Source organism: Columba livia, chromosome 10 (genome assembly GCF_036013475.1).
Source record: "Columba livia isolate bColLiv1 breed racing homer chromosome 10, bColLiv1.pat.W.v2, whole genome shotgun sequence".
Taxonomy (NCBI): domain Eukaryota; kingdom Metazoa; phylum Chordata; class Aves; order Columbiformes; family Columbidae; genus Columba; species Columba livia.
Window position 1 is genome coordinate 22359771 of NC_088611.1, and position 25030 is coordinate 22384800.

The following is a 25030-nucleotide window of genomic DNA, read 5'->3' on the forward strand; positions in this document are numbered from 1 at the left end:
CTGTAGTTATGTCAAACCAGGTAAACTTCATCCGTGAGACTCCTTAATTTTTACCCTTCACACGGAAAGGATTATTCATTGCATCAAGGTCTGCACGAAACGATGAAATTCATACTGTTATATGAGTATTTTCATTGATTTTTGTTCTCAGGAGCTCTGCCAGGGGCGGCAGCGCAGCGGGGATCGGGAGAGCTGCTGCGTTTCCCAAGGACAGAGACAACTGTGCGCCCAACGCTGGTCAATGGAATTATCGCCAAAACTCCCTGTTGTGAACGGACTATAACACCACAAGTTACACGAGGCTGGGGAACGCTCTTGTGAATCCCTCATTCAACATAAACCCAACGGGACCTATGAACACTAAATGCAGTGAGTTTGAATAAAAGACACAATATCCTATATGAACAGTCTGATAGAAGCCAATGTATTTTACTGCTTCAAGCTCAGGACAAATAAATACTTGTTCCAATCCACACAAACATCTTTGCAGCTCCCAATTACTGACTCCCTGTCATTAACGCTACAGAAAAGCTGTATCCCAGCAGGCAATACCCCGATCACTCTCATTTCCAAGCTCAGACTATCACGTGCCCGCTCTCAGCAGCTCCGCTAGTCTTGGACTAGAGCCTGAGATCCCATTTCCACCAGCTCGTTAAAATATGCACCTAAATCAAGCACATCTATACACAATCCCTCTAAAATCAAACAAACAACTCATTATGGGTTGTGCTGATGTATCACACTAAAATCAACAGCAGTCAATCTTTTTAGGGTCAGTTTGATTCTTAGGGGTTTTTTCCCACTCTTAGGGGCTGTAGGAGAAGAACAACGGGAGCAAAGAACCTTCCCCGGGAACCCCACTTACCGGCACCACGGATTGAAGAGGGACCATGATAAACAGCGTCACTAACCTGCGCCTGCTGGCAACTCTGTGACAGCGACTTCTTCCTTGTTTCCAGCACTTTCCATTTTCCTCAGACCACTTTTCTTCCACCGCTTATTCACCTGATCCACCAGAAACTGAAACTCACTTCTGTGCTTGTTCCCTGAAACGTAACAGCACGTTAGTGATCATCGCCACGGGACCCCCAGGGTGCACCGCTAAAACTGAAAAGGATGTGAACAGAAATAAACACCAAATACTGAATTCAAAATTTTTGTTACAGTAAATGAAAACCCACTGATCGCTGTGATATGTTCCATGTTCTGTTGATGATCCACATCTGTTTGTGCTTTTACAGAGCTACCCAGTAGCCAAGAACGTGTTCACAGATGAAGACTTCACCTGTGCACAGAAGAACGGTTTGCTGCTTCTTTATATTAGTGTTTTTCCCTACAGGTGTTGAGTATCGCAGTCACGGCCGTGACACGGTGCGCTGCTGTGGCCGGGGCACCGAGCCTGGCAGAGCGCCAGCAGCACCCGCACGCCGCTCCCACGCGGTTCCGACCCAGGGAGCCCCGCGAGCAGCGCCCGCTGCAGACAGAGGGGAAAACCCCCGGCTGCCCCATCAATTGCTTTAAAGCTGATCTGGGTTTCCCATTTCTGCAGTAAAGCAATGTTGAAAGCCTTCCTGTCATGTGTATTGCACTGTTTTGATTCAGATCCTCTAAATCACAGTTAATTGCTCTTTTGCGTACTCTGCGCTTTCAATCACCGAGCGTGTTCTAAGCAATCCTCCGGTATTCAGTCAAAGCAATGTTGATTTTCAGTCTAGATACTTCCAATTCTTTACTCAGAGGCTGGGAAAATGCCTCATCTCCTCAGCCAGGGGGTGCGGGTCCCCCAGCCCTCGCTGGGCACGAGGGAACACGTCTGCTGTACACAACACACCAACTCACACCGAACCCCATCGGCCCAGCACGGGGCTTCACACAACCCGTTACAGCGCAGGCAGCGGATGGGAATTCCCGCAGTGGGGCCGGACTTTGAACAAAGTCACTCCGAGAGGAGGTTTGTGTGGATAACAGCGCGGCCGGCACTGCATGCAGCACTGCGGCTCGTCCGGCTCTGCCCGCACAGCAGCCCACGCACAGCAGCCCACGCACAGCAGCCCACGCACAGCAGCCCACGCACAGCAGCCCATGCCCGCCTCTGCACACACAGCCGCCCATGCCCGGCTCTGCACACACAGCAGCCCATGCCCGGCTCTGCACACACAGCAGCCCATGCCCGGCTCTGCACACACAGCAGCCCATGCCCGGCTCTGCACACACAGCAGCCCATGCCCGGCTCTGCACACACAGCAGCCCACGCACGGCTCTGCACACACAGCAGCCCACGCACGGCTCTGCACACACAGCAGCCCATGCCCGGCAGCCCATGCGCGGCTCTGCACACACAGCAGCCCACGCCCGGCAGCCCACGCACGGCTCTGCACACACAGCAGCCCACGCACAGCCACCCAGGCACAGCCGCCCACGCCCGGCAGCCCACGCCCGGCAGCCCTTGCACAGCTCTGCACACACAGCAGCCCACGCGCGGCAGCCCATGCCCAGCAGCCCATGCGCGGCTCTGCCGGCCCCTGGCACTGCCCCGGCACAACCAGCGCGGCAAAGCCAGCACAGGGCACGGGATCCCCAGAACAAACCAGAGGGCACGTTTAAACCCCACCGCCTGCCCTGCACAGCCGAAAATGCCGCACACGGTCAACAACTCCTGCAACAGAAAGAAAGTCCTTGTGGCTGGTGTTTGAGCCGCTGCACGTTCATGATGCGATTCCTTTGGCGCTCCTGTTTTCCAAGTATTACTATTTTTTGTTGTTTTGCTTCATGGTGTAACTACCAAGTTTTCCAAGTCAAAAAGAAATGTCCTGGCAAACCACGGCACTGTTCCAATAGGCTGTAAATCACCGCTGCGCTAAACGCCGCACCACACACCTCCAGCAAGCTACAGCACTTCGATAATAAACCAACCACAGGTATAATTACAAATATTTAAGAAAAAACAAAGTTTCTGAATCACATTGCAAATTAAAGGATTTATAAGCAGAAATAGCAACAGAATACGGTTTTTTGAACAAACGTATTTCTTTTCCAGTAGATTTTTTAACTCTTTAACTGGAGCTGCAGGAGGAGCTGACAGCGGCCGGGGTGTCACCTGGGGGTGTCACCTGGGGGTGTCACCGGCCCCCAGGAGCAGCAGCTCTGCAGGGGACAGAGCCCTCAACTGCACCCCAGAGCCCTCAGCTGCACCCCAGCACAGGCACATATACCACCTCATAAACCAGCCAAAATACTAACTGGTCTTTCAAATACGTTTCACACACAAAAAAACCCCAACAAACAAACAAAAAACCAAAACAAACCCAAAGTGATGTGCAATTTGCTAAGACGCTGGGAAATTGTAAAGAAGGTAAAAAGGAGATGAGGGGGGTTCATCCGTGTGGCTTATCTTGCTTTGCAAGGAGGCTGTTCCGAGCTCCGCTGCGTTGCGTTTCATATGGAAATACAGAACAGAGTACGTGGTTGGGGTTTTTTATTCAGAACTTATGCCAGAGCTAATTAATGCACTAATTCAGCTGTGAATTAGTGACCTACGGTGCAAATGTAGTAAATTAAAAGGGGAGAAAAGCCCCTGCATTGTATATGAAAGCTTTTTAAAGTCCCTCTGTGCTACAGTGAAAAAAGGCATTTGATAAAGGTTCTTTTAATCTCTAATTGTCCTCTAATTTTAATGTACAATTCCTTTTTCATGCTTACGATTTCTTCCTTATTGCTTTTATTAGAAATAATTTGCTGACACTAGTTAACATCTACCTCTTTGGCCATCACTTCTTATTCATTTGAAGACCGTATGTTCCCATTAAAATATTTTTCTATCTTCTCTTTTTTCCCCGCTGTTGTTTGACTTTGAAATGTCCAGTTAAACTGCCTGAGCTACCGTGTGCACTGGTGACCCCGAGCATTTGGAAAGCACATCGTTTTAACAACACAAACTCAATATAAAGACCCCAGCCCCACAGCTGCTGCGCCCCCGACGCTTTACAGACCCGGTGCGGTGGGTCTGCGGCACTGGGCCAGTTCTCCCTATGGCTGGATCAGCGCAGTGTGCAGCTCCCCCAGAGTCGCTGAACCCGGGTTTGTTCTTCACAGAGCTACTAAAGCCTCGTGGGGAAAACGCCCAATTTGGGATTAATACCTTTTTTTTTATTTCCCCCTGCATTGCATTGCTCAAAATTCCTGCATGGGAAGAGAGGCGTTATTGACCAGTTACTTGGAATGAGAGAAGAATGCTTAAGATTCAAAACCACAAACAGTGCATGTACACTCGAAAAAAAATCCTCAGGACAGCAAAAAAAAAGCAAGGGAAAAATTTGCTAAAGATTTAGGCCCTTATTTAGCCGTCACAGAAACCAACTAAAATCAACAAGGCTAAATCTAGCTGCATTATGGAATAATTTATATGCCTGAAGCGACGCAAGGAAACACAGGAAACAGGACCATACTGCGGGTTTCAATACGCCCTGCAGTACAGTGAGAACACGCTGTCCCGTGGCCACGCTGCTCTGAGCACCGTTGGGCCCCGCGGGGCTCTGAGCACCACTGGGCCCCGCGGGGCTCTGAGCACCGTTGGGCTCGGCAGGGCTCTGAGCACCGTTGGGCCCGGCGGGGCTCTGAGCACCACTGGGCCCCGCGGGGCTCAGCGCAGGCGAGCAAACCAGTGGAGATCTGCACAAAACATGCGAATCACGAACCGCCACGAGCGAGCCAGGTACACAATCACGCTGCTTAAAACCTTCCGTGCAAGACACACAAACGAGGGTCAGGAAATCAGTGGTATAAATCGGTTTACATCAGCCACTTCCGTGCTAAGTTACCGCAACAGGATGCGAGTCCTGCGGTGCTTAACTCCCACACGAATGTTTGTGTCTAAAGGAACCATAAAGGTGGTCGGATGGCTCTGCGGAGGGAGAGGACACTGCTCGCAAGTGCGAGTTCACAGCAGGAGGACGTTTAAAATACTCCTCTTCTAGGAGGCCCGTTGGAAGAAGAGCAGAAAGCACACAACGGGGACGTGCTGGGGGCAGCGCCGGCTCAGCCCCAGCCCTGGCAGCGCTTGGCTGGTACTTCACACAGACTGACTTTCAAAGAGGAACCTGCAGCCCAGAGAGCTTCCAGCTCCGATTGATTAGCTGGGCTGGGAGCAGCACACACGGGTAAAAAGCCCCACTTTTGTGTGTATATTGCAGCACAAAGGAAAAAAGGTGAATGAAGAGAAACTTGTGTGTTACTTACGATAATCAGTGTGGATCTCATCTATTTCTTCCTCTGTCTGGTCCTTTGTGAAGGTCAAGCTCTACAGAAATCACACAAACGTTTATTTACACAAACAAAATGATGATAAGGATACATACTTTAAAACTAGAGACCTAAAACTGGAAGAAGGATCAGCTCTGTTTTGTTCCCCCCCCCCACCAGCTCTTACGATCTCATCTGCAGACAGTAATAGATAATTAAAGCAGACAGTAATATATATATTCAAAGTACATATACATGCTGTCTTGCTTTGCTTTAACACAGCCAACAGGACTACATCAAAACACTCCATATAACACCCAGCATGTGTGCACCATAAAATGTTTCCTAACACTGTGCAACAAACATGCTCCACAAGTCACAAAAGTATCATATGTCATGGGAAAGGAACAGGCGCTGCTGCTGATGCGGAAGAAGGAATTTGCTAGCTAAATCCTCGAGAATTCTAGGAAACAGAATATTCCCCACGCTGCCATGGAGGGTCAACATCCTCTAATATGACCAAGGGGAACATTCCTCAAGAATTTCTATTGCAATAAAAAAATGCTACTACTTAATGGTTTGGACATCAAAACATCGGCAGTGCACACAGAACTGCCCATGACGAATGAACAGTATGAGAAAATCACGTTGGTTAGAAGACGGTATGTGCCAATTCCAACATGCAACCTGGGAATCTGAGAATTCCCATGATAATGGAATAGGCAAACACGTTCAGTGCCCACTCTGCAATTTCTCCCGGCCATCCCCTCTTTGAGAATGCAGGTAATTCGCTTACATTTTCACCGGTTTTATTAAATTCCAGCTGAAGCCGAACCTTCTCATTCTTCTCCAGCTCTTTAACAATCTCTGCAACTGTTTGAAAAGACAAGCAAGGGATGATAAATAAATCAAGAGATGTAACAGCACTGAGTGAACCTACCGCAAACCTCAATCACCAACGGGCACCAGCTCCGACCCAGAGCAAACTGGGACGGCAGCCGCGGGCAGAGGCAAACGGGACGGGTCCCAGCGGTGCTGGGTGGGGACCAGAGGGACGGTCCTGTCACCAGCGCCACGTCTGGGACCAGCGGCCGCTCGGGAGCCGTGGCCGCGGCTCCGGGCAGCAGCTCAGGGCTTGCGGCCCTGTCCCATCCACCCCAGGCTGTTCGCACCCCGCCTGGATCAAACCCAGGGTTAAACACAGCCTTTTCAAACCGTATTTGACCCTCGCTCTGACACACTGTAGTGTTTCTGTGGTGCACAGGCAGGTCTTTCAGAAAGAGTTTCCATTTTATAATGTCTCTTTAAACAGAAGATAAAATATCGACATGAACTGTGTATTGTATTTGTACCTCCAAGGCAACCCCAAACCGCCCGCAGGCTTACATCCAAACCCAGAGTGCAAAGACGAACTACAACCTGCTCTAGCGCCCAAGTCAGACACTTCCAAATCATACAAACAGACCCAACTGTGTGTAACATTAAAACTACAGCTACACAAGATCCTGCATGGTTTACTTTGACATTTCATAGCACGGTTTGGGTTGGAAGGGACCTTACAGCTTCTCCAATTCCAGCCCTGCAATGGGCAGGGATACCCTGCACAGCCCCGGCTGCTCCGGGCAGCGTCACCGGGGCCTCCCCCTCTCACGGTGAATAATTTCCTCCTTACATCTATTTACTTCTACAAATCTGTTTCTACACTTAATCATTTTCACAGTGCTTCTAGGTAGCTATGGGCATTTATTAAAATAAACACTATCACTAGACAGTAACCAGAGAACAAGAAGCTTATTAGGCTTTGAAGGAATAAAACATGTTTAAAACTAGTTTCAGCAAAATTCAGGAATTTGGCACTAATGCTTCGGCAGAAGCTCAGCTATGCACATGAGACGGTGACCTTGGGTTCACGGCTACCACCGCAAGTGCATGTCTGCATCCTAAGGGCCAGTTTCATAATTCACCCTTTATAAACAGGTGTTGAGCCAGAACTTCATAAAGTTTTGCGTTATTTAGGGCAGGGCAGGGCAGGGCAGCTCAAGTACCCGGCGGCACCGCAGGGAGCTCTTCACTCGTTCGCTCCGTTGGCAGGCACGGGCTCCCGGCGCCGCCGCCATCCCAGCCGAGCCGCTGCGCTCGACTGCCTGAACCCTGTCCTTGCTGGAACCAAACGCAACCTCGCAACGGCTGTGTGTGCTGGTTCTCATCCCAGACACTTCCTGAAGTCCTAGAAAGCGGTTTCTGAAAGCATTTATGTTTATTTTCAGAAGAGCTCAGGCACAAACTAAGCAGTGACACTTGGCACCTAATTCACTTATGCACTTAACCTTCTTAGTCAAGCTCTTAAAACAGTTAAAGAGCAAAAAGAAAAGGCGAACAGCGTTGGTTGCAGACTGGCTTTTCTCATGCACTTGCTCCCACAATCCAAGCCAAGAGCCGGCAAGAGAAACCACCATTCCAAAAAGCTGGAGCCTAAAGCTTGTCTGCTGAATTCACACTGTGCTGCAGTGACCGACTTGATTTCTGAAAAAGCACCGCATGTGGCAGGACAGCCCGTGTAATAAAGGAGCTGGACACCAAAACGACGCTTTATTTTTGAAATGCCACAGAAGTTGTGGATATTCAGCTGATCACACGTATATGGAGTTAACGTAGGAGCTTTTAAAATTCACTCGAAATGAAAACTCCCCCATACTGTCACATTTGTTTAATGATAACTGACGAAGCGGAGTTTACTGTGAGGAACGATGCTGCTCATTTCTCTGCCCTCAAAGGCAGCAAAGGGCGCACAACCCCGCCACCGGCACGGCCAGGACACCCACGGCTCTGCCGCTCCCCGGAGACGAACACCAGAACAGCATCCTGCCACGGATTCCTTTCAAAGGACTGGCTGCCAGAAGCTTCTAATCAAATAACAAATAAGACAGTATGAATCTGCTGTGTCTCAGCACACACGCAGCCTGTTTGTGCTGCTCCTTATATCACCTGTGGCAAATGACACATCTTTGAGAAAGATGCGTGTTTCCATGTTGTGTGAACCAGAACATAGCAGGAGGAGCTGTAATTAAACCCAATAAAAATATAAAAGTCTAAGTGTATAGGAGGAATAGCACAAATTCAAAACAAAAGATACATTAATAATCCATTCACTTACTAAGAACCTCAGGTATTTCCAATTTATGGACTGAAAGCCTCAGAGTCTAATTTGGAGGCACTGAATACAATGCAAAGTCAATAAAAACACGGGACATTTTTCAGAACAGGGTTAGTACACCAGGAAGTATCAGAATTTCAACACAAACTCACATCTTTGCTGGATACTTGCAGAATACAGCAACGGGTTTCTGATCTTCCTTAAACTTTCCTTTCTTTGCGCTCATCTTGATTTAGATGAGATAAATTCTTCTAGCTCCCATTTTCCCACATATTCAAACCAGCCTCATTCCCACCCTGAGAACTAAGAGAAGGGGAAATCCATACAGATCGTGCACAACAGCTTTCCCAGAATTTCTGACTTACCCGATTTGGGGGTCAGAGCGTCACACTGAGCATTATACATGTGCACAAACTCTTGGTGTCGTTTAACGAGCTGCTGGCGGGTCCCGTGGGTGGACAGCCCGTGCTCCTTCAGTTTCTTCTTCAAATCACGGTCAGAGAGCAGGTTGTAAACCACCTTGGCCAGAGGCTTCCGCTTGTGAGCAGAGCTGCAGGACACGGGAACAAACGCTTCTGTAATCAGCGCTCCTATGGAGACCCAAATACTGACATTTCCACAGGGTATTTCCCCCACTCTGGGTAAGAAGCACCCGAAAGGATGGTTTCAGCAGTGACAGACAACCGGTGACAGGGTCTCGCAGACCTGACAGCTCTAGGAAGCCAGAGCACTTCTTCCATCCACCACAAAAACAATTTCAAGCACACAGAAGGCGACAGGTCTAGTTGGGTTTTCTTCAGGAAACGCTGCTCATGTCACACGGACCGTGGCTCAGTTTAATATCTCCAGCAAAGGCTTCAGAATCAGCAGAGCGCAGCTCCCACCTCGCAGGGCAGGTCAGTGACACGGGAAGGGACGTTACCCAGAACGAACAGCATCTCCAGCCCAAACGGACCCTGCACAGGAGAACCTGGTGTTCCCGGCATCGCTCGGGAAACGTCTTCACCCCAGGAAACTGCCACAGAGAACCCGAGTCCTACTGCAACTGTTCCCATCTCAGATCAGCAGCGCGTTTCCTCCTGCACACATCAGCCCAGTCTGCCCTGTGGCTCCCGCTGAAACACACCCAACCAGCCCCGGGTACCCAAATCCATCTGCTGCCTCGCTCACCTGCTCCAGCCTAAATTCTTTATTAGCTGCAGAAGAACAGCACTGAGTCCGGCGCTTCTTCCCCTGCAGCACAACAGCGGAGCTGCGCTGCTCTGAATCAGAGGAGCCGGCAGCCTGGCATCGTGAAAGGAGCCACCCGGAACTGTCTGCACCTCCAACTCAGCACGTTGAAAACCAATTGCCAAGTTAAAAAACAAAGCTTAAAAATGATCATTAATTCATCTACTCTCATATCGCCCCTGTAGCACAGCTGGCAAAAAACCCAGATATTACCATGGTATGTCCTTCAGGAAAAGAATTTTTCCAGGTTCTTTTGGGAAATACAAAAAACGTCATTGAATAACTAAATCTTTTGAAAGTCTTAAGAAAGCTTTGTATGTATTCTAACTCCCCAGCAGCAGCGATGGCAGCTTGGCGAGCAGACACAAAACCCGCTCACACCATTTGGAGTCTGATTGTCGGGGGTTTCCACCCTCGAGAAACGCAGCGCTCATCGGGAACACACGCTGCTTCTAATTGCTCCTGTGCAGCTCGTGGGGAATAAGTTGTCAGTTCTGCTGAAATCCTGCTCGGCTGTTCATCAGCACAGCATGTGCTCCAAATTCGAGGATAAACAGCTAAAATCACTCAGAGAAGAACTCGAGATGAGCTGTCACTGGAACACCAACAACACGGCCAGAAAACAAGCGCGTTGCCCAAGCCCAGCACTTGGCACTCGGCAGCCAGGCCCTAGGGAGAGGGCTCTTGTGTGACACTTCCCTAAGATCCAAGCACCCTAGATAAAACAAGCAAAATGTAGAACTCTGCTAGGGACATGGGCCCAGCACCAGAGAAAAACCTGGCTCTTATTGCCGTCCATTAAGCACAGAGAAAACACCAAAAATGTCCTAAGTGGAAATTAAAACATAACATCACATTTCAATGTTAATTTACCACTTATCCATCTTCCAAGCCCTTTAGCTTATAGGCTGGCGTTCTAAGCATGACTGGGCAAAATAAGAGCTTTAACGTAAAACTACTTTCTAATTCCAGGTTCAGAGGAATTGGAAATAAAAGCACGCAGTAAAACCGCACGCTGTAAAAGGCCCTCGCAGTTCTGATCAGTTAGAAATAATAATGGCCTAAACTTACGCTAGCAAGTAAAACCACCCCAAGCGTACACGTGTGACGGGAACGTGGCGACCGTGACAAATCCTGGGGCGGGGGCATGAAGTCCAAGGCAAGCGCTGATCTGATGGAAACTGAGACCTTAAAGAAACAACCTTGACTGGGGGAACCTGAAACGCAGCACGGTGAGCGGGGGAAGGTCCCATTTCGGCTTGTGCCCGGACAGCTGGTGAAGCAGTTGTCTTTGGCCCACTCAAACCAGGGGGAGCCTTTCACTCACCACGTGACAAATGGGAGCAAGTGTTACCTGAAGAGTTTCAATGCTAGTGAGAGAAACGCGGTGAGAACAACGCACAGGCAGTTTCGCTCCCTGCGCTGGATTCTTTAAAACGCTGTCCAGCGTTTTCTTGCCAGTAGGAGCCAAAAAGTAGTTGTGGTGCTGATCTACACACTTCTCTTGAGAGGGGACAGTCACCACTATCACATTATAGAGTGATTTTAGAGGGATCTATACAGCAGGTAACCAAGAAACAAACCAAATCCACTGTATTATAACCCGTCAAGTAATACGCATCATGTCAGCAGTGCAGAAAAAGGGCTACATGCACGTAAGAGTTGTGGCAGGCGTTCCTCACCTCCTGAGGCTGTCCTTCTTCTCTCCGCTGGCCAGGCAGCTGTCCAGGTGCTTGTTGATGTACTGCTCCGGAATGGCAACCCCGCAGACAGGACACTCCACTGCAAGCACGGGACAAGGAGCTCACTGGTGTGCGCGGCACAGCAACCAGCACGCGTGCCCACCGGGAACCCAACTGCTGACTGACGACCACGCAAACCCAGATTCCAGACGTCTTTATTAAAAGACCTGGCATGTCTATGCAGAATGTTCATCATAGCTCTCCTTTGCACCAGAACACCTATTTCTCTCTCTAGCCTGTATCAGAATGGCTCTCATCTTCCCTGCTGGCAGATGGAACAAAATCTCCAGTACAAATCTAGGCTGACGTGCACCCTGCACAGAGACCTGGGGGCTGATATCAACATAAGCAGATTTCTGTGCTCGTGTTTTTCACTTGTCCAGTTATTTCCCTGCTGAACAAAGGAGCTGCTTCACTGTGGTGAGGCAGTGCAGCACAGACTCTGTTCTCATCCTGTTCTCAACGGGGCAGTCGGCTCGAGGAACCGGCCGTGCCTCGGCTCTCGGCACAGACAACCACGCTGTGACAGCGCGGTGCCACTAACACGCTGCAGCCCGGCACCCCGAGCTCGCTATGCTTCTCGCACCATATTTTCAAGCAGCAACTATAAACAGGACCTGTGAAGACAGTCAGAAAACACAGACTTCAAATATTCACCTTTCTCAGTCCCATGATGTCAAAACCAAAAGGCTGGCTTTAACTCAGCACTATGGGAAAGAGGCTCTGGAACTGACAGCCTGTGCATTATGTGCGGGGAGCTGGCTTCGGTTTAAAGGACAAAACAAAAAACAACCTATGAAAACCGCTGTGAAATGTTGTGGGAATCGGGAGAGCTATCTGGTAGCACTGCTGTGCAATTCCCGACTCCCATGACATCATATCCCAGCCAAAGGTTAAAAATACAACACAGTCGGGACAGTAACATAACACAATAGTTCTGAGCAGCCTATTATTGTATTTGAAGTTGACGTTTCAATTCTTAACACAGAACAAATAATACTTACTACAGGCACTTCAGCAATGCCTCATTTCAAGCCTTCCATTTATCTTGTTTGACCAACTGCTTTGCATTTGTGCAAACAATTTCAATGTAATGCATGCTTGGGGATTTAATAAGGTCATAAAATGGTAAGCAAGTGAAAATTTCAATTGCTCAAGAATAAATGAGAGGTAAAATTTCATAGGAGTTTTAAATTACTAACGCAAGCAAGTCTGATCCTTAAAACCAGGAAAGGTAAGTTCAGGCTAAGCGGATCCCATCCACGCAGCCGCTCCCCCGGCCGTGTTACATCTCCAAGCACTATTTGTCCAACTAACGAATAAATACGAACTTCAGAGCTCCAGCTGAATAAATCATTACACAAAAGGATAATTTTAAAAAAGAAAAGAAAGATAAATATCAACTAATAAGAATCGGTGTTGTACTCCTACACAAGCTTTTATTTTAATTGAGGTTTTTAATTGGATCAACAGGATGGCTGCCATCCTGTCAAAGCTAGAGGATTCTGTCATTTGATTGTAGTTGATCAGTATAAATGGGCATTTTCATGCTTCAGAATAAATTGATCTTAACTGTGTAGAATGACAGGAACACCACAGATTACTTCCTTCTGGAGAGTGTATGGATAGGAACATTAACAAAACTGAAGCCATGATCGTTTGGGTGGCGGGTGCACCCTCAAACAGCAAACACCTTATAAAATACCTTGCTCGTGGTGACTTAGGGTGCGAGAGTAGAAGGACTGTGATGTTGTCCATCTAGTCGTTAAGGGGGGGAAGAGAAAATTACTTCATTTTTTACTAATTCTGTTGCGCAACTATTGTTTGTAAGAGTTGTTACTCAAAGCAAAGGAATCTGTGAGTGCTGAACTCCTTTGAACCGCTTGGCAGCAGCCCAAGCGGCCTCAAGGACGCTGTGGACACCGCGGGGAGCGGGGGGACGAGCGCCCCGTGCTCCAGTGTCCAGCGCCACAGCCAACCTCAGCCACAGCGGGGAACGGAGCAGGACACACCTAACGTTCAGAGTCTCACCTTTCCTGACCGCTTTCAGCAGAGATGTTGAAGGCTTTTCGTGACCTTGGGTGCATTCAGGACTCTCTCGGGATCCCAACTCATCGTCTTTACCATCGGCCTCTGCAGCAGTGCTGTCCAGGTTGTGGTGATCCTCAGTGTTGAAAATCTTCTGAACTGTTCCCGCCAGGCCGTCTGCCGTTGTTGAGGCGCAAACCTCTGCCTTTCTGAAGAAACTGTCGATCGGTGGCACCTCTTCTTTCAAAACCGGCCACGAGCCAGGACTCCTGGCGGGGCGGCTGCCAGCGGGGCGCCTGCTCGAGGCCGGGGGAGACGGGGTCTGCCCAGTGTCCTGGACCAGCTGGAACAGCTGCTGTCTAGGGGAGCCAGAATTCACACAGTCAGCCACACTGCACACGCTGCCTTTTGCTTTGAGAAGAAGCCAGAGCCTTTCCCCACCCCTCCCTCCCTGCCCACGCCGCTGGGAGCAGCCGAGCCTCGCCACGCCAGCTCGTTACCACCCTGAGCTTCTAACTAAACTAGTCACCTTCTGCAAAGCTAATAAAATGCCTTGAGAGGCACCGCGCGGAACGCAGTGAAGAACAACAGGTTTTCCCGTTGCTTGGAGAAGGCAGCGGACAGTTTCAAGCCAGAGTTCTCCAAGCACCGTGTCCCAGAGCTGTGACACCGGCTCCGCAGCCGGAGCTCAGCACAAAGTGTCACATCCCCCGTCCCTGTGCGTGTCCCAGCCGAGCTGAGCCCCCACGGACACCCGCACGTTCCTCGGGCCTCCAGACTTAGCACCAGGTAACCCCAACTATTTCACAAAAATCAAATCCCATCCTAACAATAATTTGATAATAAAGATTGCTTTATTTACACCATTAGTCTGCAAACAACCATAGCGAATTTTTCCTTGTATTGAAGGATAAAGACTTATGAATAGACTTTTCCGAAGCAATCTGATCTTGGCACAGAATCAATGGAAAGAACACTAGGACAAGAACACAAAAACTCGTTTGCCAAAACACATATAAATTCTCAATGCCTTTTTTTTTGGTGGGAAAATACAGAAAATGCCAGTACTAAATTGAGAAGAGAAGAGGCCCAGGATGGCTTTTTCCAGAACACAGTATTTTGGGCCCATGGAGCAGCTTTGCTGGCCGGGTGATGACATCTAGTGGTCCCGACAGCTGGCACCCCCAACTGGCACCCCCCAAACTAGCACCCCCAATGGCACCCTCCAAAACAAGCACCCTCCAAAAGCAGCACCCCCAATGGCACCCTCCAAAAGCAGCACCCCCAGGATGGAAGGGCTGGACCCCACGGGCACTCCTCGCACAGCCCTGGGCTCTCCAACACAACCTTCACCAGCAGCCGTCTCTCTCCCTTCCCCCCAAAGCCAATCACTCAGATTTCTCGTTATTCCCAGGAACTCTGCAGCTGTCACTGGAGCGATCTGGACCAGCCCGAGCAGAGGGAAGATCCAGCCGTGGCTCAGGCTCCGAGAGGGCACGCAGCCGAGCTCACCCCCGCCATCCCCACACTGAGCAGCTCACCCACAAGCTGGTCCCACTGGTAGACCCCAGAACAAGCCCATTTCCAACAAGCTCTTCGTTTTGCATGCAGTTTTCTACACTATCTATTATATGCTCTTAAGAAACTAGCACAGGCTACCATCACCTCCAAAAGGTTTTAGCAGATACAACTCCACCTCCCCGGCACGGAGCAGTTAAGGCCTGAGGGCTGACAAAGCTCAGTTTAAGAGCACAAGAACTTTTGAAGGCTGAAAGACGAATTAGGAAGATATCAGCGGGTCCTGACACCCACCGCTCTAACCACGGCTGTAATCCTCCCTGAGACCACCCGCTCGCACCGCGGGCCTGGGGCAGGGACTTACACCTCCTTCAGTTCAGCCGAGGAGCACAGGCACGCTAACGCACCACCCAGCACGCGCGCTGCCGGTCTGCTTCAGTAACACCGGTGACGGATGCTGAAGATTCTTCTTCAGAGCTGCAAGACCTACCTAAAAATTTCATTTTCCTCCTTCATCGAGATCCTGCTTCCCGTTTTATGGCCCAATTACTTCTCCCTTGCCAAAGCAGTGATGACACAGAGCAAGCGGGAATCTACTGCTTCCACGTAAATAAGCTCCAGGGAAGACCCGGGGTTGTGAATTGGCCCGGAACAGCTCTCACAGGACAGTCCGAACCGTACAAAAAGACCATTTCTCTCCTTGCAATTCCTTCTGCAGTCCCTCTGGAAGTGAACCCGTGCATTAGAAATGATGGTGCTGCTCTCTCCGGCACTCTGAGTTGATGTGTTTATTCCTCTGACTCACTAGCTGTCACGGAACCCCGATTAGGAAACTAAGATATAAACTTGAAAGGAAAAACACCTTTTTCTTCCCTGTGCATGAAAAAAGCACAGATTGTTTTCAGCAAGGACTAGTTTTCTACTTACACAAGTATAATTCTAAATTCTGTTGCTAAATTTTGTAGCTAGGTGATGCAGAAACTGACAACTCTCATCAAATTAATCTCTTCACTAGAGGACAATGAAATTGATTTCAAACCACCAAAACTTTACACTTATTATTCTTGAAGACACCGGCCTCACTGCAGCTGCTCAGAGCGCTGTCCATACAGCAGGGCCGGCACAAGCCTCGCTCCTGTCTCGCTGAACTAACCCGCTCAGTGATGAATTCACACAGTCACACAATCCCAGAGCGTCAGGGGTTGAAGGGCCCTGGGAAGCTCATCCAGTGCAATCCCCCCATGGAGCAGGAACACCCAGATGAGGTTACACAGGAAGGTGTCCAGGCGGGTTGGAATGTCTGCACAGAAGGAGACTCCACAACCCCCTGGGCAGCCTGGGCCAGGCTCTGCCACCCTCACCCCCAACAAGTTTCTTCTCATATTTCAGTGGAACCTCCTGTGTTCCAGTTTGAACCCATTGCCCCTTGTCCTATCATTGGTTGTCACCCAGAAGAGCCTGGCTCCATCCTCCTGACACTCCCCCTTTCCATATTGATCCCCAGGAATGAGTCACCCCTCAGTGTCCTCTTGTCCAGCTCCAGAGCCCCAGCTCCCGTGGAGCAGTGGAGCACAAGCTGAGCAGAGGCTGCTCCAGCCCCATGGGAGCTCCAGCCCTCGGATCATCTCCGTGGACTCCTCCGGACTCGCTCCGACAGGTCTGTGTCCCTCTGATGCTGGTGGCCCCGGAGCTGGACCAGCACTGCGGGGTCTCACCAGAGCAGAGGGGCAGAATCCCCTCCCTGACCTGCTGCCCACGGGGCTGGTGATGCAGCCCAGACACGGGTGGTTTCCAGGCGGCAAGAGCACATGGCTGGCTCACGGCCAGCCCTTCATCCCCCAGCACCCCCACATCCTCCTCCTCAGGGCTGCTCTCCAGCCATTCTCCTCCCAGCCCGTGTCTGTGATGGGACTGTGCTGACCCACGTGCAGGACCTCGCACTTGGCCTGGTTGCGCCTCAGGAGGTTGGCGGGGCGCCCCGCTCCAGCCAGGCAGGGTCCCCCGCACGGACCCCGTCCCTCCGCTCCACGGTGAGCAGCGGTGTGAACGGGATCAGCACTCGGGTGTGTTGAGATGGTTCCCATTCCAGACACGCTGAGCTGGAGCACAGCTGTTCCCTGGCTAAGCACCACCCGCATTAGCATTTGCTTTCCCTACAGGCCTGACTTAAGAAATGCCTTTGCATTTCAGAAATACTGAAAAGATTTAAGACTTAATTTTCACAAACACTGAGCTACCTGAGGCTCAAAGTCAAGTCAGATGGACTCGAAGAGCTTAGCAGGTTTCAAAAAAAATCAATCCCCAGGCTTCAGATTTGTTCTGGGGAGAGCCAAAAGAAACCACAGCAGGCGTGGGAAGGGGCAGACAGAAGATTTGTCCTGTACCTGCATCGCTTGGGCAGAAACCAGCAAAGCTCTTGTGCTTTAACGATACTCGTATCACACAAGACTCTCTGGACAAGCGCTGTTCCCCTCCGACTCGGGACCACCCGAGAGGCATCCGAAGCGACACAACATTCACTTGGTGTCCACGTTCCCCTGACGAGCGCCCCTCGTCAGGCAGCGACCGCAGCAGCCCGCGTGCTGGGCCCTTCTCACCGCGCCGCTCCCCCGCAACGCCACACCAACGTGTGTCTTAGTGATTTAGCTTTATGTTGAGAAATTCATCGAACTCCAGGTCACAAAAGGAAAGATTATTGAGCTGCTCTGACTGGTAAGATTTATACTGGTCCATTAAAGCAGTCAAAAAAAATTAACGTTTAGGATTCAATATCATAATGGATCCAAGTCAGCACTACTTGTTCCCTACAAAATAAGACATTACCAAAAAAAAAATAGCAATCCATTTATCACTAGGAAATACCAAAGACAAAGTTCAAGCTAAAATAATGGAACAGTAGAATTTCAATCCTTCAAATAAAATCAATTCAATCTAATAGTGGTCATACAGAAGATCAGATTTTCATCACAGAGAAACTCTCTCAAGAAACAAAGCCATAAACCGAGCCGTGCTTCCTGCCACTCCTGAAACCAAGAATCCCATCGACTTCAAGCTCCAGGTTCATTCCAGAGAAAAGCTGATGGAGTATTTGTCTCCCCTAGACGCAGGAAAACCTACAGAGTACCCAGCAAGTGACTGAGCTGCTTCTCATCAACAGCAGAGAGATCACACAAGAAATCTCATAGATTACGTGTCTGCTGTGATCAGTGTTTACCAGCCACGCTTCCTCTGTTGTTCCTGTCTTTCAAAGGGATGAGATCAGAAATGAATTAAAAATTAACAGAACAGTGGATAAGAAATGCAGGTGAAAGCACGGTGCTCCGTTACTTCTCTTACCCAGGAAAGCTCACGTTTGCGGTCCCTCAGTATCTACATTCTCCCATCCAAAAGCACAGACCTCTGTGTCTGCCGAGGTTTGTGCCACAGCACAGCTCTCTCTGGCCCCGCTGCTCGTCCAGGACCGGCCCGGTCACGCCGAACCAGCCACGCGGCCCATCCGAGCCAAACCACAGACCAGAGCAGTAAAATCGGAGTACCTGGCAGAGTTAAAGCTCTTCACTAGGTCGTCTAACAGCCGGTTATTTCTCAGGTCAGATTCCGAGGCTGCCTATTAGAAAAAGAAAGAAACGAACATGCAGTGAAAACAACAAATACCTCTGATCTCCGCCCCAACCACCCTGCCCCAAACTGCTGTGTCAATGGACATGCAGAGGGTTAAACATATTTTCCTGTAAAATATCGCACACTGAAATAAATGCCCAGGAACTCTAAGTCTGAGAAATCACAGGTGATAGATAAAAATGAAGCATAAAGCTAAAGCAACAAAACCCAGTATACGCCACCTCCAATAGTGCTTTATTGAACCCTGGTTTTAATTGTTTTGAAAACCAAAGCAAGGATCCCATGGATACGATAAGAACCTCAAGCAAAAAGGCATGAAAAGCTGGTGAAGGGAAATGTGAATCTTTTGAGTGCTTACGGAGTGAAAATATGAATTATGATATTACTTAGTGCATTCAATACATTCTTTTGAAACAATTTCCCATTTTGATCTCTCTGGCTGTCTTGCTGCTCTTCTGTTTTACAAAGCTTGTATTAGTCTTGCTCATATCAATACCTGTAATTTTTCAGAAGGCCACGGTTCAAACGTACTCCCCAGAGACGCCCATCGAGTGTCTGCACTTGACTGAACGTTCAGAAAGTGGCAAAGCTACAAACAGACCTGTTTTCCAGTCTTGAAACGTCTACTCCGGTTCATGCTTCAGAAACACACAAGAAAACTACTTCTATTCTGCCAATATTCCTGAAGTGCCATTCATTGTTTTTAGGCAGCCTGTCATTTTTAGGAGTTCAAGAGAGCCCAATTGGCTTAAGACGAAAAGACTAAGGCCTAGAATAAACTGTATTCTGTGGTCTTTAATCAGAAAAAGGCCTTAAGTCAGATTGTAATAATCAGCCACCCGCAGATGGGGCAGAACCTGCCTCTAGCGCCTTCCACACCTGACGCCAGCCCCACGCAAACGCCTCCCGTCCTGGTGCGGGACAGCCCCCTCGCCCCCAAAACGGCGACCCAGCACAGTCCGAGCTGGGGACACCGCTGAGCGCTCCTCGGGGGACAGAGTGAGGCCACCCAACCGCGGAAAATCAAAGTGCTTACATTTCAGCACTCGTGCTTTAAATGATGGTGTATTCTAACTAACTAGCAGGCAATATTAAACGTTTCGCGGCAGCGCGCACACGGCTCTGAGGCACAACCCAGCCCCGATGCTCCACGCGCCGTGCTGGCAGCAGAGCGGCTCTGGGAGCGCAGCGTGCCCGCGGCGAGAGCACCGCGCTGCGCCCAGCCGCTCGCCAGCAGGAACCGCGGTGACACGCGGCCAGAATGAGCCATTTAGCTTAGCCCAGGGGAAAAGGTCCTGACATCTGCCAAAGAATAAATACAAACAAGTTGAGGGAACGAAAAACACTTACCACGAAGCATGCTGGACAGTGAGTTTTGGAGGACAAAGACTGCCGGATACAGAGGGAACAAACTGGAAAAGGAGATGTAATTTTTAAACAGGCATTCTTCCAAATGCAGTTCAACACCCTTACTAGTATATTTCCTTTTTGTACAATATATGCAAACTATTCCACAATACACCAATACTGAAAATACACCGTTTTTCCATGGAATTATGATTACCATTGTAGAAAAAAAAAATAAAAAAAAATCCATATTTTATGGAAGCATCTTCCAACATTAACTCTCGGTCCCTCTGTCCACAGCAGGAGTTCACTTGTGTTGCACACGGGAGCAGCGCCGTGCTCGGACCGCGCTCCCGCCGCCGGGTTTGCCACGGCTCCCGCTGGACCGCTCGCCCGCACCCCGGACGGGCTCCCTATCCCCGCTCTTTCTTCCCCTTTCCAGACCAGGCCGACCTGCTGCTGAGGGAAAGGGCTGAACCGACGGGACGCAGCACTGGAACACAGGCAGCTTACATCTCCCCCAGGAAAGCAAGCCGTGCTACACCCTCCTCACAGGATGCTTCAGTAGACTCTTTGGTGAAATATGGCCCAAGCTTCACTTTGCCACAGTAAATTCCTGCAATTATTCTACTCTCTACTTTTCTATGAGCTTCCATAATTACTTCAAGACATAAAACTTCAATCACTCTCCAGCAAAAAGAGACATTCGCTTGCTAAATTCACTGGTCGGAGCCTCAGCACCGAACACGTTTAGCAACAGCCACCTAAGCAGATGTATTTCAAAGACTCTCTGTGGAGGAGTCTGATAAGGAGCAGAGGCATTAATGCACTAATTCAACACTTAAAACCACAAATCCACCTAAGTATCCCAAAATTACATTATACAGTAAGGTGCTATACGGGGGGAGGAACTCATAAAAAATAAATAAATAAACTTTAACTGACCAAATATGAATCAAGATGATAGATGCAGCCCGCCAGCCTCTGACAAGCAGCCAGTCACCTTCAGCAAGCCCTGGCACCGACCCGCGTCCGCAGCCACCGCGGCTCGCGGCCAGCGGAGCCGAGGCGCCTTCAGGGATAACAAATCACAGCAGCTCTGGGTCTTGCCGCGGGTGCCCGGGGCTGGCGCTGGGCCCGTGCGGAGAACACCTCAGCCTCACCACCCGCGTCCCCGCTCCCTCCTCTCCCACTCACCTCTCCGTGCTACGGGACAAACAGCCTCAGCCCGGGGAACAGCACGGGACAGCACACCACACCACCAAGCACTCAGCGGTGCCACCAAGTTCACTGCCACACGCACCCACCGACCAAATCCCCTGTAAAACCACATCTACCTAGTTAATTATAAGATTCACCTGCAGCACCGTATTTCAGTGCACGGAAGAGAATTCCAAAGTATGAATTTAAGCTGATAACCTGAGTGCCTAACAGCAATGACAGAATGAGAGCATACAAATCACTGCCAGCAATAAACAATCGCTGCTGAGTTTAAACTGGAAGGAGCGAGGTTGTGAGAAGGAAGAGGAATAAAACAAGCTTGCATGAGAAAAGTCAGTAATGCCATGATTTACACAGCACACTTCAAAGATCATAGCTGTTTTTTTTTAAAGTGAGCAATTCTGAAATCCGCTCAGCGGCAGGTCTAGCAGTAATTTCAACACAGATTTCAAGAAAGGAAAATCCTGTATGACAAAAAGAAGAGCTCCCGCCGGCAGCAATGGCCACTTCCCGATGAAGAAGTCAGAGGTGCAGGTGCCCCCCACCCCGCAGCAGCAGCCGGAGCGTCCGCCCCAGGTCCCCGCGGAGCCCTGAGCACGTGTTCCCTGGCAGAGAGGATGAGAAATCCCAGGGCACAGCTCTGCCCCGGGGAGACGTCCACGTTAGAGAACATGTTCATCTTCAGGCGCTCTCGTGATGTGAAAGAAATATGAACGGTGCATTTATCCTGTCAATACAGATACAATCCCACGCACTGGGCAAGTCAAACAACCGCTGTCAAGAGAGCTCCTGAGTGCTACCAGCCACCCGAGAACAAGCGGAGGAGGAATTTTAAGTGGTTAGAGGTGCAAAGAGATTATAGAGATGTCTACAGGCCCTGTAACAGACCACGGAGAAAACCAGAAACAGAAAAAAAGTTTTGCAAGCAAATGTATTTAATTTTCATCTGTTCACAAATAATTACTCGCTAATGGCAGAGGGGATTTTGTTTGAATTGTACAATCCCAGTGAACCAAAGAGAGCACACAGAGACAACAGACTAGAAAATACTTCAAGAAATTTTGATTCCCTGTAGAGAACTTGGGCTTTCTGCAATTTGGAGGGGGAAATTCCATGTGTAATCTGTCAAAGAAAAGAAAGCTGACAGATTCTTTTCCAAGTTAAGGGCCCCTGAACCCAGCAGGTCCCAGACATGCTGTTACACCAGCTAGTGCAGAGCACCTCCCGTGCTCCCTCCACGAATGGGCTCTTTTCAATGGTGGGAGCTTTGCCAAGCTAAACCAAACTTATTGCCAAACTACAGTGTCCTCCTTCATGTAAGGAAGGGGAAGTGCTATAGTTTCTGAACAAAACAATGATAAGTGTTTATTCTCAGGTGAGAAAAGGCAATGTACCTCCCTCTAACCTGACTCTCAGTGAGCTGCTTCGCTGCCGCGTCCCAGCAGATTTCAGCCTGAGGCACAGCAGCGCGAATATTGTACCTCATAACGCTTCACGCTCTCTGCCATACAGCTTTGCATTTTGTCCCGCCCTCAAGATGTTATAAAAGATATTTAAACGAAGAATTGCAGGAATAGGTGGCATTTTAGTGCCTTAATCCAGACCACAGGTACTTGTGCTGTCAGAGGCTGCAACCGTGACTGCACGAGGAAGGGCTGCGGGCGGCTCCCACCCCAAACTGCTCCTCGGAGGCAAACGGCCTGAGCTGCAAGGAGAGCTGCCTGTGCTGTAAAGAAAGAGAGGATCGGTGACCTCTGCTCTGCGTGCCAGTAAACGTAAACCGTCAGATGATGCCTTGTCTCCAAAACTCTGACGGGGAAGTCTTGTTTTTGAGGACATTCTCCAGCAGTTTTCTGTCACTCAGCTAAAGCACAAGAGGATTCCACCAGCCCGCAGGGTCATTCTCCAGTCTCGTGTTTCCTGGGAAAGATGTGTAAAGACCAAACCACTCACTGCCGTTTCCTAGCGCACACCTTCCCCAGCCCTGCCTGGCTTGGTCTGTCGAGTGAAGGACAAGCCAGGCCTAAACGGAGCCACAGGGCGAAGACGGACCCACCACAGCCAGCCGGTACGGCCGGGGATGCACGGGAGGTGCGGTTACACGAAATACGTTAATTCTGAATTATGAGATAGAGGGAAGAATGACCTCACCGCCCCATCACTGACTTCCCACAAATGCCCCATGTACCTTGGCTCCTACTCAAGCAATTTTTATTAAAACTGCTGTTTCTGTGCAATTTTTATTAAAACTCAAGAAAATTTAAACTGCAACCACCAAGTCAATAGTGATGCATTAACTGACCCTCCATAGAACACATTATTCACAGGACGGGAGGCACAGAATTCCAACGCAAAGGAAATAGCAGTGTTGTGGTGACCCCTGCGGAGCCCGTGCTGCTGGGGCTCGCACAGGACACAGCAGGACGGACAGGAGCAGAGCCGGGGGCGCGGCGCTCGGAGCGCCCGTACTCACAGTTGTGCGAACACTGCGGGATGATCATGGCGATGTTGTAGTAATCGTAGCAAATCCCGCAGCGCAGCAGATCGTCCAGGGCCTGCAAGGGAACCGGGGTCACCGCAGGGCGCGGGGGCAGCGGCCGCAGCGGCCCCGCAGAGCCGGGGCTGTGCGCCCCGCGCGGCACGGCGAGGCGGTACCGCACCGCGGCCCGCTGCGGGCTGGCCCGGAGGAGCGGGCTGACCCGGCCGGGCCCTGGGCCGCCGCGGGGTCCCCGGCCCTGCCCGCAGAGCGCGGCGCGGTGCCGGCGCGGCTCCGCCGGCGGCCGGGCTGCCCCGCGGGACGCTCCCCGGCCGCGACCCCAGCCCCCGGCCGCCATCTCCCCGCAGGCCCCGCACGCACCTTGAGCGAGGCCAGGCTGGCCGGCCACGGCGGGTCGGGCAGCGGCAGGGCCATGGCGGCCCGGCCCGGCTGCGAGTCCGAATCCCCCGCGCTCAGCCCTGCCCGCCGACACCGGCCGCTTCCGGCCGCGCCGGGGCTGCCGGGAGCTGTAGTGCGGAACGGGGCCGGAACGGGGCGGCCCCGCCGGGCACCGGGAACGGGCCGGGGCCGGCCCGCTGCTCCCCGCTCCGCTTCATCTCGGTGTTCTGTGCTCCCGGCGGCGGAGCCGCGGGTCCCCGCTCCCAGGAGAGCGGCGGTGCCGCGCAGCAGCTCCCGGGCCCGCCGGCTCGTCCCCCCGGACGCGCAGTCAGAAGCGGGCGGGAGCTGCGCACCGGGCGGGAGATGCGCACCGGGCAGCCGCTCACACCGCGGAACTTGTGTCACAGCTGCAGCCGGTTCCGATTTCATTCCTAATGATGTTTAATTGAACACCTGCTTGGGAAATTCTGAAACCCCATGGATCTGCAGTAGTTTTTCAGCGCCAAATGCACCATCTACCAGGCATTTTCAAACCTGCCTCTGCCCTTTTCAGTGTGCCTGTAGAAGTTACCTGGTAATACAGATGCCCTCAAAGCCGCTAAATAACGGCGCTGATTTCTTTGGTTCATCATGTTCATTGAACTCCACAGAGAGCACATGGGTGCAATAGAATTCTCAGCCGCTGTGATAAGCTGTTTGCTCGGGTGACAATCAGATGTGTCACGGAGTGATCCCGCTGCCAGATGGCGGAGTCTTCACCCCCATTTTCCAGGAGATGTTCATTTAAACAAACTCTAAGACACCATGTCGGTGAGGTTTGGAAAAGCGGTTCCCCTGCCCTCCCCCGGCAGTGACCCCGTGCAGCACCCCCGCCAGCGCCGCGGCTGCTCGCGTTCCTCACAGGTGTGCGTCAGCCCTTCGCCATGGGAACGACCTTCTGCACAGCCCCTGGTGTGCTGGGTTGCCATGGAAACGGGCATCATCCCATCACCTCTGTCCCGGGCACGGCCAGGTCTGGCGCTTTGATTTCTGCAGAGGGGACATTGCAAATCCCAG

At 50.7% G+C, this 25030-nt stretch overlaps 1 protein-coding gene across 1 annotated transcript in view; it reads right to left on the reverse strand.

Moving 5' to 3' along the window:
- Nucleotides 1-24418, reverse strand: part of RAD18 (RAD18 E3 ubiquitin protein ligase) — a 33303-nt gene extending 8885 nt beyond the window's left edge. The window contains exons 1-10 of the mRNA XM_065075834.1: nt 23957-24418; nt 23573-23654; nt 19882-19943; nt 18447-18517; nt 13396-13751; nt 11305-11404; nt 8758-8942; nt 6035-6111; nt 5236-5296; nt 912-1046 (exon numbers count right to left, since the gene is read on the reverse strand). Of these exons, the coding sequence (XP_064931906.1) occupies nt 912-1046; nt 5236-5296; nt 6035-6111; nt 8758-8942; nt 11305-11404; nt 13396-13751; nt 18447-18517; nt 19882-19943; nt 23573-23654; nt 23957-24403 (1576 nt within the window). The 5' untranslated portion in view covers nt 24404-24418. The remainder of the gene's footprint in view (nt 1-911; nt 1047-5235; nt 5297-6034; nt 6112-8757; nt 8943-11304; nt 11405-13395; nt 13752-18446; nt 18518-19881; nt 19944-23572; nt 23655-23956) is intronic.
- Nucleotides 24419-25030: the final 612 nt, after the last annotated feature.